Source organism: Podarcis muralis, chromosome 1 (genome assembly GCF_964188315.1).
Source record: "Podarcis muralis chromosome 1, rPodMur119.hap1.1, whole genome shotgun sequence".
NCBI lineage: Eukaryota > Metazoa > Chordata > Lepidosauria > Squamata > Lacertidae > Podarcis > Podarcis muralis.
In genome coordinates this window covers 6,066,140-6,084,760 of record NC_135655.1, presented here as the reverse complement: position 1 = coordinate 6,084,760, position 18,621 = coordinate 6,066,140, and the positions used below count along the sequence as shown (strand labels likewise).

General features: G+C 48.7%; 1 protein-coding gene across 1 annotated transcript in view; it reads left to right on the top strand.

Moving 5' to 3' along the window:
* GCH1 (GTP cyclohydrolase 1) overlaps nt 1-18,621 on the top strand; it is a 42,418-nt gene continuing 23,797 nt past the window's right edge. The window contains exons 1-2 of the mRNA XM_028726603.2: nt 1-735; nt 18,026-18,135. Coding sequence (XP_028582436.1) covers nt 390-735; nt 18,026-18,135 — 456 coding nt within the window. The 5' untranslated portion in view covers nt 1-389. The remainder of the gene's footprint in view (nt 736-18,025; nt 18,136-18,621) is intronic.

Below are 18,621 nucleotides of genomic sequence, written 5' to 3'. Positions count from 1 at the left end.
GCGGGCCGGGGGAAAGTCCGAGGGTGGAGCCGAGGGAAAGGCAGGGGAGGATCCTGACATCGGTGTTCTTTTCCCTCCTCCGTCGAGTCGCGCCACGCTTTTCCCTGCCGGAACACGCTCCGCCAAGAACTTCCCAACCTCTCCAGCGCCAAGGCGCACGGGTCACCGCTTTGGCGCACCGTCTCCAGCGCTGGAGGCAACGCTGCGCTGCGGATCCCTGCGCTCCTCGTGGGTAGAAAGACTCGCCCCCTCCGTCTGAGACCGGGCACGGTCCCTCGGGTGTTGGTCCCTCCAGGGCGCGCGTCCTTTTGCGCGCAAAGTCGCCCGATCCAGCCCACATCTCCAGGGTTTTCCCCAGCCGCACGGACAGGTCTCCCGGTTCCGGAGCGATGGAGAAGGTGAAGGCGCGGGCGCTGCTGGAGCAGCCTCTGCGAGCCGCCAGCTACAACGGCTACGCGCTGGCGGAGAAGCCGCCGCAGGCGCTGCCCGGCCGTTCCTCCGCGGACGCGCCGCGCTGCCCGAAGGCTGCAGCCAGCTCTTTCGAGAGCTGGAGAGAGGAGCGCACCCGCAGCGAGGAAGACAACGAGATGAACCTGCCCGGCTTGGCCGCCGCCTACAGCACCATCCTGCGCGCCCTGGGCGAGGACCCCGAGCGCCAGGGGCTCCTCAAGACCCCCTGGAGGGCGGCCACCGCCATGCAGTTCTTCACCAAAGGCTACCAAGAGACCATCACAGGTGAGCAGGGCTCCGGTGCACCAGGGTGCACCTGGAGAATAGATCCCCGCCAAACTAAAAACAAAGCAGAATGCCCAATGCTTTGCATTGTTCCTGTTCCCAACATCCCTGTGAGGTAGGCAGGCTGCTCTTCTCAAATTAGGGGCAATTTGAGCAGTGGCGTAGCGTGGGTTGTCAGCACCCGGGGCAAGGCAAGTAATTTGCGCCCCTGCCAGGTAGGGGCAGAGAGCTGCGAGTGCGAGTGCGCCCCCCCAGATGTTGCACCCGGTGCGGCTGGCCCCCCCTGCACCCCCCACACTACGCCACTGAATTTGAGCTGGCTGTAGTGTCCTGGTTCCAATAAATGAATGTGCTTAAATGGCTCCGTGTAGGTCCTTTCAGGCACCCTTACTGTTCCCATGGGGTAGATTATAGCAGACTCTGCCTTCCAGCTGTTTTGGACTGCAGTACCCACTAGGCAGTGCTGCCCAGGGCTGGTGGCCTTGTTTTAGTCCAAAGCAACCAGAGGGCACCGGAATGGAGAAAGGTTGGGGAAGAGACTTGCCTGCAGGAGATTACAAAAGTTGGGAAGTGAATTTCCAATGAAATCGTCGTTACTTTGGAAACACATTGGAATTTAAGAAGCTGGCTTCTGCAGAGTCAAGCTGTCTAACACAGTATGCCCACACTGACTGGCAGCAGCAGCTCTTCAGGATTTCAGACAAGGAGCGTTTCCCAACTATAATTGGAGATCATCATCAGCATCATAATACAATTTATTATTTATATCCCACCCATCTGGCTGGGTTTCCCCAGTCACTCTGCGTGGCTTCCAACAGAATAATAATAATAATAAAGTGATAAAACATCAGTCATTAAAAACTTTCCTAAGCAGGGCTGTCTTCAGATGTCTTCTCAAAGTCTGGTAGTTGTTTATCTCTTTGATATATGGTGGGAGGGCGTTCCACAGGGCGGGCGCCACCACCGAGAAGGCCCTCTGCCTGGTTCCCTGTAACCTCACTTCTCACAGTGAGGGAACAGCCAGAAGGCCCTCAGCGCTGGACCTCAGTGTCCGGGCAGAATGATGGGGGTGGAGACGCTCCTTCAGGTATACTGGGCCGAGGCCGTTTAGGGCTTGAAAGTTGCTTCCAAGGATTGGACCAGGTGCCTTCTGCAGGCTCCTCCCATTTTAAGATGACTTTAAAAGTTAATAATAAACTTCAGTTTTAATGAATGAAACAACTTTAAATTGCTGAGTCACTTTGTATGGCGCTGGCATAGCAAAGCAGCTAAGAAACCTGAGGCCTTGTTCTCACTCCTGTTTACTAACTGTGTTTCTAGTGCTGTGTTTTTAATCCCTGCTCACAGGACATCATCCAGAATGCAAGCATATCCTGTACTTTGTTGTGAAATAATACCATCTCGGGCATTGTTTCCCCAACCAGCTTCACACAGATCTGAGTCCTTAAGGCTAAAACCACTCTTAATCTCTAGACAAGGTGTGGACTCCTTTGCATAGGGTAAAGACATCCCGCCCCCATCAGTGTCCCCTGGTGTGAACACACCCTCCGTTGTGAATTGGAAACTCCTGGGTCTGAATCTTAGCTCTTCCCGAACTCCATCTGCGGTCTGGTCTCAGAGAAGTCTTCCCTTCCTCCCTCTGTCTTCCCCTCTCCTCTCCCTCTGACTAGTGGCTCTCCAGGATTTCAAACAGGGCTGTTGTGTTTGGCCAATATATAAATGATAACATTATTATTAGCATTATTATTAGTACAGTGGTGCCTCGCAAGACGAAATTAATTCGTTTCGCGAGTTTTTTCGTCTTGTGATTTTTTCGTCTTGCGAAGCACGGTGTCGGGAAAGTTTTGGAAAAGCTTCAAAAATCACCAAAGTCTTCAAAAACCTCAAAAAAGGCTACCACACCGCGTGCTATGAGTTGCTCCTCGAAGTCAAGTCGCAACTGTATTAACGGTTTTAAGAAAAAGGAAACAAACTTGCAAGACGTTTCCGTCTTGCAAAGCAAGCCCATAGGGAAAATCGTCTTGCGAAGCAACTCAAAAAACAAAAAACCCTTTCGTCTTGCGAGTTTTCCGTCTTGCGAGGCATTCGTCTTGCGAGGTACCACTGTACTATGTACACCAGGGTTTCCCAAACTTGGGTCTCCAGCTGTTTTTGGACTGCAATTCCCATCACCCCTGACCGCTGGTCTTGCTAGCTAGGGATGATGGGAGTTGTAGTCCAAAACAGCTGGAGACTCAAGTTTTGGAAACATTGGTGTGTCCACCAGCTAGCAGGGTTTCAGGATGGGGTCTCTTTCAGCTGTGAGGATTGAATCTCTGAAATTTTCTGCATGCAAAGTTAATGCCTGTCCCTGACTCATGACCTATTCCCTAAAAATAAATGATGGCTTAGAGCAGGCATGTCCAAAGTCCGTTTCGGGGGCCTGTTGGATTAATCCGGCCCCTGTGCTGGTTTATTTCCTGGAGTAAAATCCTTAAAAAAGCCCAACAACTTTGCGGTAAAATCATAAAAAGAAGGAGCGTCTCCACCCCCATCGTTCTGCCCGGACACTGAGGTCTAGCGCTGAGGGCCTTCTGGCGGTTCCCTCACTGCGAGAAGCCAAGTTACTGTACAAGGAACAAGGCAAAGGGCCTTCTCGGTAGTGGCACCAGCCCTGCGGAACACCCTCCCAGCAGATGTCAAGGCAATAAAAAAACTACCAGATTTTTAGAAGACATCTGAAGGCAGCCCTGTTTAGGGAAGCTTTTAATGTTTAATAGGTTATTGTATTTTAGTGTTCTGTTGGAAGCCGCCCGCACCAGATGGGCGGGGTATAAATAATAAATTCTATTCTATTCTAAAAAAAGGTCAACAACTTTGGCCAGCCCTCACACATGTTCACTTCATCAAATCTGTCCCTCTTTGAAAAAAGTTGGGACACCCCTGGCTTGGCGTTACATGCCACTATAGCAAGTGCACTTGCCCCATGGGTTTGTGCAATGCTATTGTGATCTTGGTAGTTTTATTCTGGATCTTTTCCCCAACGATCCCTAGCATGGAATTCTCATTTTTCAAAGCTGGGTCAGAATCTTAGCGGGTGGCGTCCTCTCGGGGCTGTGCTGCCCCCATCCCCTCCCTCCAGCCGCGTCACTGGGAGGGGCGAGGTGGAGGGGAGATCAGAGCAGAAATTAGCCAGGCACATTTTGCTACTGACAGAGGTCCAATGGCGACTACGTGGAGACCACAGCTGGCAACCACAGCTTAAAAACCTCCACCTTAGTCCATGGTTAATTCCGTTTCCATTTCCACTGTTTGCGTTTCTCCTCCTTGCATACAGGGATGAGTGAATGGTTGTGAGAGCAAGCTGCGGTCAAGCACTGGACTTGTAGAATTGTAGAGCTACTCAAAACCCCTGCAATGCAGGAATGTTTTGCCCCATGCGGGGCTAAAACCCATGTTGTAAACAAAACCTGCCCTTTTCTCCTTATGGGGTCTAGGGAGAGAAAGCATAGCTTGGGAGGAGTTCCAAGCCCCAAATACGGAGACACAGAGGGCCACACTTGGCCCCCAGGCCTGAGCTTCCTCACCCCTGTGTTGATTGATATAGTCACAAGGCCTTTGAATTTGCTCCTAGCTTTATTCATATTTCAATGAATCATAGAATCATAGAGTTGAGACCCCCAAGGGTCATCTAGTCCAACCCTCTGCAATGCACAAATCTCCGCTGAAGCATACATGACAGGTGGCCATCCATCTAGAAGGGGAAGTTGCAGTAAAGGTATTCTATTGGCTTACTTTGAACACTCTACATCGGAGGTAGTCAATGTGCTGCCCTTCAGATGCTGCAGGACCAAAAGTCACATCAACCTTGACTGCTGGTCAACCCTGGAGAGGCTAATGGGAATTAGAGTCTGTTGTAAACAAAAATCTGCCCCTTTTCCCTTATGGGGTATCCAAGAGCCCATATAGAGTCCTTACATAGGTTCCCTATTGGTAGGAGAGAATAACAGAGGCCAACCAGAGAATATTGAGAAGCAAAGCAGCTAGTAAGCTTGGTCTTTATTGATCTGTTGCAACAGGGTGCTCCCCTCACCCGCAGGAGAGGAGGAGGGACCCAGAAAAATGGTGCGCAAGGCCTTATATTGTTGTTTAGTCGTTTAGTGGTGTCCGACTCTTCGTGACCCCATGGACCAGAGCACGCCAGGCACTCCTGTCTTCCACTGCCTCCCGCAGTTTGGTCAGACTCACGTTTGTAGCTTCGAGAACACTGTCCAACACTGTCCACCTCATCTTCTGTCTTATATAGACATTTTTAATTCCCTGCCCTGGAGCTCAAGACCACCCCTCCATACATCATACATACAGCACAGAAGGGGTGAAACCCAAGACCACCACCCACATACCTACATCACAGAAAGGGTGGTCTTCAGGAAATCTGAGTGCTTTGTTTACCTGTTTAATGGTCAATTGATTGGATTGCCTGGGGAGCCTGGCCAGTCTTTTGTAATGATAAATACTTAGTTCCTGGGCCAGGTCACAGGCTCACACCCTATTCATATCTTAAATGTGCCCTTAAGACAGGATTTGTGAGGAAAGAGACAATGGGGAGGTTTCCCACTTTGACCTTGCAGAGAAAACATTTGCTCAGTTTAGGAGTCAAAATGGTTCCAGGTCGGTCTTCCTGTGCTGATCTATGTACGTGCTTGGTTATGTACGCTTATGAACATTTAACATATACCTAATACCTCAGAATTCCTATCACATCCATGACCCTCAAGTTAAGAGTCTCATGCTCTAACACGTGAGCTATCCCAGCAGATTGTAGTTGAGATAATAGAATCGTAGCATTGTAGTGTTGGAAGGAGTCATCAAACCCAATGCCCTGGCGACTGGACATTCCATTGTGGAGACCATAACCCAGGTTTTAGGTGCAATATGGCACCTAGCTTATATATCTGGGTTTCTAACACTGCTGCCAGGCTGCTTGCACCCAGTGGCGGAGGAACCCGGGGCAGGACGAACCACCTGGTGGCGCACATGCGACGTCTGTACGGACTGCGCATGCACGGCATCCCTTACGGAGTGCGCATGCGTGGCAGCCCGTGCGAGAGGCAGCCCATATGGACGCCACGCGCCCTCGGTCGCTCTACAGCTGGGGGGAGGCAGGGGCCATCTTGTCACGCCCCCCCGAGTGGCACCCGGGGCAGCCCGCCCCCTCTGCCTCCCACTTCGTATGCCCCTGCTTGCACCAGACCAAACTTGACGCTGCCCTGTCAGGTTAGCATTGCGGATGAGATCACGTGAGTGCCGTAATCCCATTGTTCATCAGGCTACCCACGCCCAATAATAACTCTTTTTCATGGTCAGTCACCACCAGTACAGACCACATGAGCATACATGCAAAGTTGGGGCGCGGGTGGCGCTGTGGTCTAAACCACTGAGCCTCTTGGGCTTGCCAATCGGAAGGTTGGCCATTCGAATCCCAGTGATGGAGTGCGCTCCTGTTTCTCTGTCCCAGCTCCTGCCAACCTAGCAGTTCGAAAGCACGCCAGCACAAGTAGATAAATAGGTAGGTAAATTGTGTTTCTGTGTGCTCTGGTTTCCGTCATGGTGGTCCATTGCACCAGAAGCGGTTTAGTCCTGCTGGCCTCATGACCCGGAAAGCTGTCTGTGGACAAACACCGGCTCCCTTGGCCTGAAGCGAGATGAGCGCCGCAACCCCATAGTCACCTTTGACTGGACTTAACCATCCAGGGGTCCTTTGCCCCCCCCCTTTTTTACATGTAAAGTGAGTTGGGTATTTTGTCCCAATCACTTTGCCCTTGCTTGCATTTTTGTGCGTCCTGGACAGGAGCCACACCAGGGCAAATTCGGAACCGCTTCCGCCGAAGGCGTAGCGAGGCAAATGCTTCAAAATTCTTGCTCTGCGTTAAACCACAGGCTTTGGAGTTAGCGCTGCAGCTGCCTGCCACTTGTCGGTTTGTTTGCCTTTTTGTGTCGTAAGGTCTAGCTGTGCGCTGCTGAGCAACCAGCACGAACCAATAAAGCGACGATGGCGACAGCTTCTCCTTACTGACTTCTGCCTGGTGAACCACCTGAAAGTGCATTGCAGATCACTGTTTTGAGAATCACTTGCGATTTTTAATCGGAGGTGCAGCTCACTTGGTGTAACACTTTGCATTTTCTAGATGCGAAACTTGAGAACAGTAGATCATGGATCTGAACACAGGTGAAGTAACCTTAAGGGACTCTCAGGATCTGGTGCCAGATGTAAATGTTGTTGAACCAAATACAGATAGTGACCATAGTGCTCTCAAATTCAATATATATATAAATGGGCAATTGCCAAGAAAGTCCAGCATATTTACATTTTACTTGAAAGGAAGAAACATCCCCTAGAAATTTGGGGAACTGGTAAAAGAGGAAGTTGAAAAGAGGAGTCAAAAGTGGTTAAATGTCTCCATAATGCTTGTGGTTATTCAAAGCCACAATATTAGAAGCTTGGCTAAAATATACACTGTATATCATTTGTTTGCTGCCTTTCCAAAGTTCAAAAACATTCTCAGGACAGGACTGCTTCCAACATGAAAATACACATAACTGCAAACATAACAAAACTACTCATAAGCAATATTTGTTGTTTAGTCGTTTAGTCGTATCCGACTCTTCTTGACCCCCTGGACCAGAGCACGCCAGGCACTCCTGTCTTCCACTGCCTCCCGCAATTTGGCCAAACTCATGCTGGTAGCTTTGAGAACACTGTCCCACCATCTCGACCTCTGTCGTCCCCTTCTCCTTGTGTCCTCCATCTTTCCCAGCATCAGGGTCTTTTCCAGGGAGTCTTCTCTTCTCATGAGGTGGCCAAAGTCTTGGAGTCTCAGCTTCAGGATCTGTCCTTCCAGTGAGCACTCAGGGCTGATTTCCTTCAGAATGGAGAGGTTGGATCTTTTTGCAGTCCATGGGACTCTCAAGAGTCTCCTCCAGCACCATAATTCAAAAGCATCCATTCTTCGGCGATCAGCCTTCTTTATGGTCCAGCTATCACTTCCATACATCACTACTGGGAAAACCATAGCTTTAACTATACAGACCTTTGTTGGCAAAGTGATGTCTCTGCTTTTTAAGATGCTGTCTAGGTTTGTCATTGCTTTTCTCCCAAGAAGCAGGAGTCTTTTAATTTCGTGACTGCAGTGATCATGGAGCCTAAGAAAGTAAAATCACTCACTGCCTCCATTTCTTCCCCTTCTATTTGCCAGGAGGTGATGGGCCCAGTGGCCATGATCTTCCTTTTTTTGATGTTGAGCTTCAGACCATATTTTGCCCACGCCTCTTTCACCTTCATTAAAAGGTTCTTTAATTCCTCCTCACCTTCTGCCATCACATAAGCAATATAGAAAACATTAAAAAATACAAAACCAAACCGAACAATTTCCACAGTGGATAGTTTTGTGCCAAAGGATTTGTGCAAAAGAGACAAGTGTGTCCGTCTCTGCCCCCCTTGTTTCCACTTGCACTGTGTGCAATCACAAATGTGAATTAAATTAGACCTCTTTTCTCCGCTGCCAATGTTGATGGAGGAACTAGCAGATGCTTTCCGAACAATTGATTCCATTTGGGGCTCGGCGCATGATTCCAGACCTCATCAGAGAGACTGATGGCAGAGGCAAACCTTGTTGCCTCTTGTACGTCACTCTTCTTGTAAATACCGTTTTGGCAGGAAAGCGGAGTGAGGAAAGGCTGCAATTTCGACCAGGTGTCTCTTAAAGCCTTTTATTGCCTCTGAATGATCTGCCATGTCTTCAACTTGTTTAAACTGTCAATACATTGGGGAAAGTGCCTTAATTTGACTCTCATGAAAAGCAAACTTGCCAAAGCTCTTTTTTATTTTTCAGAATTTTTTTAAAAAATGTTGGCACAATTTTCTATTTTCTTTTTCACAGCTAAGCTGTGAAAAAAATATGAGGGGGAACAAGAAAGGAGTAAAATTTTGTAACCAATAATATTTTCTTCTGAAGGCAAGTTTCGTTCTGTGGTGTTTATGTTTATAGCCATAAGACTTCTTTGCAAGTGTTGTTGATGAAGCAGAGAATGGGAAGAACGCAGGGTGCCCCCCCCTTTGATGGGAAGCTACTTTGATGGGAAGAGTCGTAGTACCACCGTACAGTGGTACCTCGGGTTACATACGCTTCAGGTTACATACACTTCAGGTTACATACGCTTCAGGTTACAGACTCTGCTAACCCAGAAATAGTACCTCGGGTTAAGAACTTTGCTTCAAGATGGGAACAGAAAGCGCATGGCTGTGGCAGGGTGAAAAGCAGTTCGAAAGCACCCTTAAGTGCAAGTAGATAAATAGGTACCGCTTTATAGCGGGAAGGTAAACGGCATTTCCGTGTGCTGCGCTGGTGCAGGCTCGCCAGATGCAGCTTTGTCACGCTGGCCACGTGACCTGGAAGTGTCCTCGGACGGCGCCGGCTCCCGGCCTCTAGAGTGAGATGAGCGCACAACCCTAGAGTCGGACACAACTGGCCTTCGGGCAGGGATACCTTTACCTTTAAGAGACCAAAGGATGCAGTGCCTGTTGCACTTGCTTGAAAATCCAATGCTCCGTTGAAGAAAATGTTCCATCTAACATTTGTTAAAAAACCCGAAGCATTTTTGTTAGGGATTGTAGGGAAAGATCTGCCAAAAAAGCTGAAAAACGTCTTCATGTATGCGACAACGGCTGCAAGAGTTCTGGTAGCACAAGGATGGAAGACTGAAGAAACCCCAACTAAAGAATCATGGCAAGAAAAATTGATGGACTATGCAGAACTGGCAAAACTGACATACAAGCTACGGGACAAGGATAACTGACTTTAAAGATGAATGGGAACCCTTTACAAAGTATTTGAAGAGGCAACAAAGCAAACTGGACTCCTTGGCAGGTTTTGAATAAACATTTCACAAACTTTTTATTGACAATAATCAGTTAAATAGTTTAAGGATTTGCACAACTTTGTAACATGCAGAGAACAGCATTCGTAGAGAATCCAAAGACTGGTACTGAGGGAAGTCGTGGGGGTGGGTGGGTTTGGGGGGGGGAGGAAACGGGGGGGTGGGAATTAAGGATGACATTTTTTTGGATAATATGTTTTGTTTACATCTTTAATAAAAATTATACAAAAAAAGAAAATCCAATGCTCCCACGGGCATTGAAAGGTTAATGCCCCACGCCGTAGCAGAGTGCGCCTCTTGCCAGTTATGTGAATGGTCCACCCACCCATTCATTGTACTTCTGAACTGGCCTTTTTACAAGTCAGGGAAACTTAAAGAGTCCCCTCCACAGTGGGCAGAGATGATGGGAGGTGAGAAGGCAAGAGTCAGGGGTTTTGAGGAGAGCCCTTTGGCGGCGCATGGGTTTGCGTAGGCGCGCATGCACCCAGCCTGAGCCCCTGTAAGCATTGCTGGCTCATGTTCCGGCTCTGGCGTTTGAAGCAACTTCGTAAACTCCTCGTGGTTTTGATTATTCCGGCTGTGGCTGGAGAATGCAAAGCACCAGAGAGCCAGCCATCCTAGCCGTTTTGTGTCTTCCGTTAACCTGCCCTAAAGGCTGTAAAGCCAGCCTCTTCATCCCTATTACGGCTGTCAAGACTTTTCCTTCTCGCTTGCCTCCCGAGTGACATTAAAGCCATGCAAATAGTTCCTATAGCAACAGGCTCTTTTACCTCTGACGCAAAGGCTCCAAATCATGGGCGATTCTCTTCTCTTCCTATTCAGATTTTATCTTCTCCCAACTGTTGCGATCCTCTCTTTCATCCAACGTCACGTCTGCCGATGGGGAGTTTGCACTTCACACGTGCTCTAAATGCCTTAGCGGCGCATACTTTATATTTGCTGTAGGCAAATGGATTTCAGAGGGTTGGACTGGATGACCTTTGGAGTCCCTCCCAAAACATACACAGAAGTTAAATTCTATTAAGTTCAGTGGGACCTTGTTGTGCTTTTACCTGGAAGTAAGTCCTGTTGGACATAACAACAACAACAACAACAACAACAACAACAATTAATAATAATAATATTTATACCCCACCTTCCTGGCCAGAGCTGGGCTCAGGGTGGCTAACACCAGTAAAATTACAGTAAAAACATAATGGGGGGGGGGGGAAAACACAGTTTAAAATACAGGATAAAATGCAGTTTAAAATGCAGCCTCATTTTAAAAGTAGCCCATAGATCAAAACCATCCGGGGAGGGAAACATAAGGGTCAGACTGAGTCCAAACCAAAGGCCAGGGTCTTGCAGGCCCTGCGGAAAGATGTCAAGTCCCGCAGGGGCCTGGTCTCATGTGACAGAGCGTTCCACCAAGTCAGGGCCAGTACTGAAAAGGCCCTGGCCCTAGTTGAGACCAATCGAACCACCTTGCGACTTGGGACCTCCAAAATGTTGTCATTTGTGGACCTTAAGGTCCGTGGGGCATACCAGGAGAGCCGGTCCCGTAGGTACGAGGGTCCTAGGCCGCATAGGGCTTGAAAGGTCAAAACCAGCACTTTAAACCTGACCCTGTACTCCACCGGGAGCCAGTGCAGCTGGTATAGCACTGGGTGAATGTGATCCCGTGGCAAGGACCTCGTAAGGAGCTTCGCCGCGGCATTCTGCACCCGCTGGAGTTGCTGGGTCAGCTTCAAGGGCAGCCCTGCGTAGAGTGAGTTACAATAATCAAGCCTCTGTTAGCATCTGTGTAGGCGGGGATAGCTTCACACTCCTGTTTGCGTTTGATTTCAGTAGGACTTAAAATCATTTCAATTTTGCAGGAAGTCCAGTTTCCTTCACTAGTTGACTCTGGTTCCTAAGTGTCACCTTAAAAGCAGCCCCGTCAGAACCCAGGCATAATAACTGCTGCTAATACGATGGTGGTGTTTCCATCCGTTATTTCTGCACCAGGGTATCAAAGTCATGTATTGAATTCATTCTCACAACAGCCTTGCGAGGTAGGCAGTTTTGTAGCCATTTCACAGAGAGTGATTGGCCTTCCACGACTTCATGCTCATGAGAACATAGAATCATAGAGTTGGAAGAGACCACAAGGGCCATCGAGTCCAACCCCCTGCCAAGCAGGAAACACCATCAGAGCACTCCTGACATATGGTTGTCAAGCCTCTGCTTAAAGACCTCCAAAGAAGGAGACTCCACCACACTCCTTGGCAGCAAATTCCACTGTCGAACAGCTCTTACTGTCAGGAAGTTCTTCCTAATGTTTAGGTGGAATCTTCTTTCTTGTAGTTTGGATCCATTGCTCCGTGTCCGCTTCTCTGGAGCAGCAGAAAACAACCTTTCTCCCTCCTCTATGTGACATCCTTTTATATATTTGAACATGGCTATCATATCACATAAACAGAGGCTGCTGGATTAGGCCAGTGGCCCACCTGGTCCAGCACCCTGTTCTCACAAGGCCACAGCTAGCTGCCTGTGGGAAACCAGCGAGTAGGATTCATGCAGAAGAACCATTCTCCTGTCCTGAGGCTTACAGCAACTGGTGTTCGGAAGCACAGCAAAGTTTATATTGTTTGATTGTGTTTTTATATTTTTGCTGGAAGATGCCCTGAGTGACTGGGGGAAGCCGGTCAAATGGATGGCAAACAACAACTTTTTATTATTTATACTCAGGGTAGCTTCCCACACATATAAAAACATAATAAAATGCCAAACATTAAAAGTTTCCTAATACAGGGCTGCCTTCAGATGTCTTGTAAAAGTTGTGTACAGTGGTACCTCTGGTTGCGAACGGGATTCGTTCCGGAGCCCCGTTCGCAATGTGAGCAGAACGCAACCCACATCTGCGGGTCGCGATTTGCCGCTTCTGCGCATGGGTGTGATGTCATTTTGAGAACATGCGCGAGTGGAGAAACCCCGAAGTAACGCTTTCTGGTACTTCCGGGTCGCCGCGGGACGCAACCTGAAAATAATAATAATAATAATAATAATAATAATAATAATAATAATTTATTATTTGTACCCCACCCATCTGGCTGGGTTTCCCCAGCTACTCTGGGCGGCTTCCACAAAGACCAAAAATACACTAATATGTCATACATTAAAAACTTCCCTGAACAGGGCTGCCTTAAGATGTCTTCTGAATGTCAGGTAGTTGTTTATCTCTTTGACGTCTGATAGGAGGGCATTCCACAGGGCAGGCGCCACTATCGAGAAGGCCCTCTGCCTGGTTCCCTGTAGCTTTGCTTTTCGAAATGAGGGAACCGCCAGAAGGCCCTCGGCACTGGACCTCAGTGTCCAGGCAGAATGATGGGGGTGGAGACGCTCCTTCAGGTATACTGGACTGAGGCCGTTTAGGGCTTTAAAGGTCAGCACCAACACTTTGAACTGTGCTCGGAAATGTACTGGGAGCCAATATAGGTCTTTCAAGACTGGTTTTATGTGGCCCCGGTGGCCACTACCAGTCACCAGTCTAGCTGCTGCATTCTGGATTAGTTGCAGTTTCAGGTCACCTTCAAAGGTAGCCCCACGGAGAGTGCATTGCAGTAGTCCAAGCGGGAGATAACCAGAGCATGCACCACTCTGGCGAGACAGTCTGCGGGCAGGGAGGGTCTTAGCCTGCGTACCTGATGGAGCTGGTAGACAGCTGCCCTGGATACAGAATTGACCTGCACGTCCATGGACAGCTGTGAGTCCAAAATGACTCCCAGGCTGCGCACCTGGTCCTTCAGGGGCACAGATACCCCATTCAGGGTCAGGGAGTCCCTCACACCTGCCCACCTCCTGTCCCCCCAAAACAGTACTTCTGTCTTGTCAGGATTGAACCTCAAAGACGTAACCTGAACCGAACGTAACAAGAGGTATGACTTTAGTTCTAAATCTCCTTGGCATCTGATGGGAGGGCATTCTACCGGGAGGGTACCACTGCCGAGAAGGCTCTCTGCCTGTTGTTGTTGTTGTTGTTATTGTTGTTGTTGCTTCCAACTGTGGTGGCAGAGCATAGCCAAAACAGCTAGCACCCACCGATTACCTCTCCTTTATGAATTTGTCCAGTCCTCTTCTAAAGCCATTCAAGTTGGCAACCATCATTGCCTCCTGTGGCAGAGAGTTCCACAGATTAATTCTTCGCACTGCATGAAGACACCCTTTATTTATCTGTCCCGAATCTTCCAACATTCTGCTTCATTTGCTGCCCACGAGCCCTGGCATTAGGAGAGAAACTTTTCTCCTCCCTCCACTTGCTCTGGAGGCCTTTGAAGTCCCCATCAGTCACGCAGCCGGAGCTGACGGATGCGAGTTGTGACGCACAACGTTTGGAGGGCACCAGGCTGGCAAAGGTTGCCTTGCGGGAAGGGAGTTGGCCAGAGGCAAACGTAATCTGCCCTTTGTACTCGCTTGGAAGGCCTCCCTGCCCTCCCCCCCCCCGCCTTCTCCAGACACTTCCTGGTGATGGACATGACAGAGGAGCCGAGAGCAGCTCCATCCCTGGTCGCCAGGGTTACCTGCCTCCCTCTGGCTGCGCACAGGAAATTAAAACTACCCGCGATAGCATATCACTATCAGCCCTAAATGGCAGCTCCTAGGCATCGGTGGCCGTGTTTGCGAGGGTTGTCTATGCGTCTGTGTTTGTGTCAGAGGAAGCTGTAAAAGAAAAGGCGTCTAGCACAGCTGTAGGTTTTTTTATATTAGCTTTTGAGTCACTTGGAGATGGGGCAGGGAGCTTTTGATGGCCTTCGAGGGTGGGGACTGCTACCCGAAAGCCCTTTTGTTCTTATTCAGATTGGCTCTTGCACAGGCACTGTGTAAAAAGTACAAAATGAAGTCCAGCTACGCCTTTATGCACAGACTTCCTTTCCTTCCCGAGGGCAGGTAACCCAGAGTGGGAAAATTCCAGATGGCAGAAAATGTGCGATTCTGGTGCCGCCTCTTTCGACTTTCCCCATCTGCTTTACGGTTTGTTTGTTCACAATAGTCGTGCGAGGGAGGCAGCTGCTGTACCCATTTTACAGATGGAGAACTGAGACAAAGAGGTTGCTCGGTGAGGTCATGGCAGCCTCATTGCAAAAGGGATGCTTTTTAGAGCATCTACCTTTGTATGCCAGGCCCCAGGTGCAATCGCTGCCATTTCCCAGGAAGGACTTAGGAGAGTGCCCTGTCTGAAATAATAATAATAATAATAATAATAATAATAATAATAATAATAATAATAAAATAAATAATAACCCGCCCATCTGGCTGGGCTTCCCCAGCTACTCTGGGTGGCTTTCAGCAAAATATTAAAATACAATAATTCACCCAATATTAATAGCTTTCCTAAACAGGGCTGCCTTCAGATGTCTTCTAAAAGTCAGGTAGGTGTTTACTTCCTTGACGTCTGTATCGTTCCAATTTTAGTATATGTGCTGCCGAAGCGAGCACAGTTATTTCCTTGACATCTGGTGGGAGGGCGTTCCACAGGGCGGGCGCCACTACCGAGAAGGCCCTCTGCCTGGTTCCCTATAACTTGGCTTCTCGCATCAAGGGAACCGCCAGAAGGCCCTTGGCGCTGGACCTCAGTGTCCAGGCTGAATGATGGGGGTGGAGACGCTCCTTCAGGTATAGTGGGCAGGGTTGATGCCAGTCAGGGTCGATAAGACTGACCTGGGTGGGTCTGTGGTTTGACTCTGTATAAGGCAGCATCCTGTGCTCCTAAGCTGAGACACAAACTAAAATCTCACAGTTCCAAGTCTAACGGGGCTCCTGGATCCTTTGCTGTCGCTCGAGGCTCAGGTGGTCTTAGTGGCCCTCAGTGCCTTCTATCAGCTTTGGCTAGTGGCCCAGCTACGCCCCTATCTGGGCAGGGATAGCCTAACTACTGTTGTCTGTGCTCTGGTAACCTCAAGGTTGTTGTTGTTTAGTCGTTTAGTCGTGTCCAACTCTTCGTGACCCCATGGAACAGAGCACGCGAGGCACTCCTGTCTTCCACTGCCTCCCGCAGTTTGGTCAAACTCATGCTGGTAGCTTCGAGAACACTGTCCAACCATCTCGTCCTCTGTCGTCCCCTTCTCCTTGTGCCCTCCATCTTTCCCAACATCAGGGTCTTTTCCAGGGAGTCTTCTCATGAGGTGGCCAAAGTCTTGGAGCCTCAGCTTCACGATCTGTCCTTCCAGTGAGCACTCAGGGCTGATTTCCTTCAGAATGGACATGTTTGATCTTCTTGCAGTCCATGGGACTCTCCAGAGTCTCCTCCAGCACCATAATTCAAAAGCATCCATTCTTCGGCGATCAGCCTTCTTGATGGTCCAGCTCTCACTTCCATACATCACTACTCGGAAAACCATAGCTTTAACTATACGGACCTTTGTTGGCAAGGTGATGTCTCTGCTTTTTAATCTATGGCCCGTTAAATTGGGGCGGTAGTGAGGGAGGACTGTTATTATTTAAGCTGTATTTTAAGCCGTATTTTAATTAACCGCTTTTGGTTTTTTTCAATTACGTTTTGTTGTAATTTATTTTTGGTGTTGGCTGCCCTGAGTCCGGCCCTGGCTGGGGAGGGCAGGGTATAAATAAAACACCATTATTATTATTATTATTATTATTATTATTATTATTATTATTATTATTATTTTCTGTGCATTAATGTTGTGCACTGCCGCAGGATCTTTGGATAAAGGGCAGTCTATAAATCAATCAAATAATAACTAAATAACTCTGTAGCCGCAGGCCCATGTTCACAGAGGTAATTTAGCTCATGTATATTCCTTTATAAGGACTGTTGTTGTTTAGTCGTTTAGTCATGTCCAACTCTTCGTGACCCCCTGGACCAGAGCACGCCAGGCACTCCTGTCTTCCACTGCCTCCCGCAGTTTGGTCAAATTCATGCTGGTAGCTTCGAGAACACTGTCCCACCATCTCGTCCTCTGTCGCCCCCTTCTCCTTGTGCCCTCCATCTTTCCCAGCATCAGTGTCTTCTCCAGGGAGTCTTCTCTTCTCATTAGGTGGCCAAAGTACTGGAGCCTCAGCTTCAGGATCCGTCCTTCCAGTGAGCACTCAGGGCACCATGGTTTTAACTATACGGACTAGATACTTGTTTTAAAAGGGACGGGGTTTGTTCTGTTGGTGCAAGCATTTCAGCTTGCCAGGCAGAACAATCTCATTTCTCTTCCCTTGCACACCGTTCTGGGGGGTCTTAGCCAATTGTGGGGGGCATTGCGTGTGTGTTTGTGTGTGTGGCGAGGGCGGGGAGTGGAAGCAGAAAGCCCCATTTGCAAACAGAAGTAATTGCCCAGGGCTTCCGATGATTAGATGAATCTCTCCCATAAAACTGGGCCAGCCAGATGCAGAAATCTGTGCCTGTGTCACAGAAGTACAAATGTGCAGAAATATGATATATACAATTGGGCCAAACAAGGATCGATACCAGATATTTGGTTTGGAGACGACCCAGCTGGGAACAGCGAGGGCGGAAGCAGTCAAAACAAACTGTTCTTCCTTCACCGTAATCAGTAGCAACTTGGTAACTACTAAGGAGAGCCAGTGTGGTGTAGTGGTTAAGAGCGGTGGACTCGTAATCTGGTGAACCGGGTTCGCGTCTCCGCTCCTCCACATGCAGCTGCTGGGTGACCTTGGGCTAGTCACACTTTTCTGAAGTCTCTCAGCCTCACTCACCTCACAGAGTGTTTGTTGGGAGGAGGAAGGGAAAGGAGATTGTTAGCCGCTTTGAGACTCCTTAAAGGTAAAGGTAAAGGGACCCCTGGCCATTAGGTCCAGTCGCGGGCAACTCTGGGGTTGCGGCGCTCATCTCGCTTTATTGGCCGAGGGAGCCGGCGTACAGCTTCCGGGTCATGTGGCCAGCATGACTAAGCCGCTTCTGGTGAACCAGAGCAGCGCACGGAAAGGCCGTTTACCTTCCCGCTGGAGCGGTACCTATTTATCTACTTGCACTTTGACGTGCTTTCAAACTGTTAGGTTGGCAGGAGCAGGGACTGAGCAACGGGAGCTCACCCCGTCGTGGGGATTCAAACCGCCGACCCTCTGATCAGCAAGCCCTAGGCTCTGTGGTTTAACCCACAGCGCCACCCACATCCCCTTGAGACTCCTTAGGTAAAGGTAAAGGGACCCCTGAGCATTAGGTACAGTCGTGGACGACTCTGGGGTTGCTGCGCTCATCTCGCTTTATTGACCGAGGGAGCCGGTGTACAGCTTCTGGGTCATCTGGCGAACCAGAGCAGCACATGGAAACGCTGTTTACCTTCCCGCTGGAGCGGTACCTAGAGTAGTGATAAAGTGGGATATCAAATCCAAACTCCTCCTCTTCCTTCTCTTCTTCTTCTTCTTCATGTGCTTTGTTTAATTTCAGATGTACTAAACGATGCCATATTTGATGAAGATCACGACGAAATGGTGATCGTGAAGGACATAGACATGTTCTCGATGTGCGAGCACCACCTGGTTCCATTTGTGGGAAAGGTAATTTTTTACTTCCGTTCCCTTTTTTTTTTTATTAAAAAAAACCAACCACACACAGAGAATGAGCAGGCGTATGATTCTGAATGTTTGGTTCACCAAAGCCTTGAGGGATTCCATCAGCAAGTTATCGCAGAATCGTAGAATTGAAGAGCCGAAAGTTACCCGCAGGGGTCATCTCTTCCATCTCTCCCCTGTCATTCAGGGATCTCAGCTAAAGCAGCCATGGCAGATGGATGAAAAAGAGTGGAAAAAAGGAAAAGTAACACAGGCAACGTCTACATGTCTGGGTAGACTTGTCTGAACAAAAATGTTTTAAGTGGGTGCCTTCTTGAAGCACGTTTGTTGTGGGATTAGCTGTGTGAGGATGATTGTCATTGTCTCATTGATCTTTGATAATAATAATAATAATAATAATAATAATAATAATAATAATTTTTATTTATAGCCCACCCTCCCCGGCCAAAGCCGGGCTCAGGGTGGCTAACA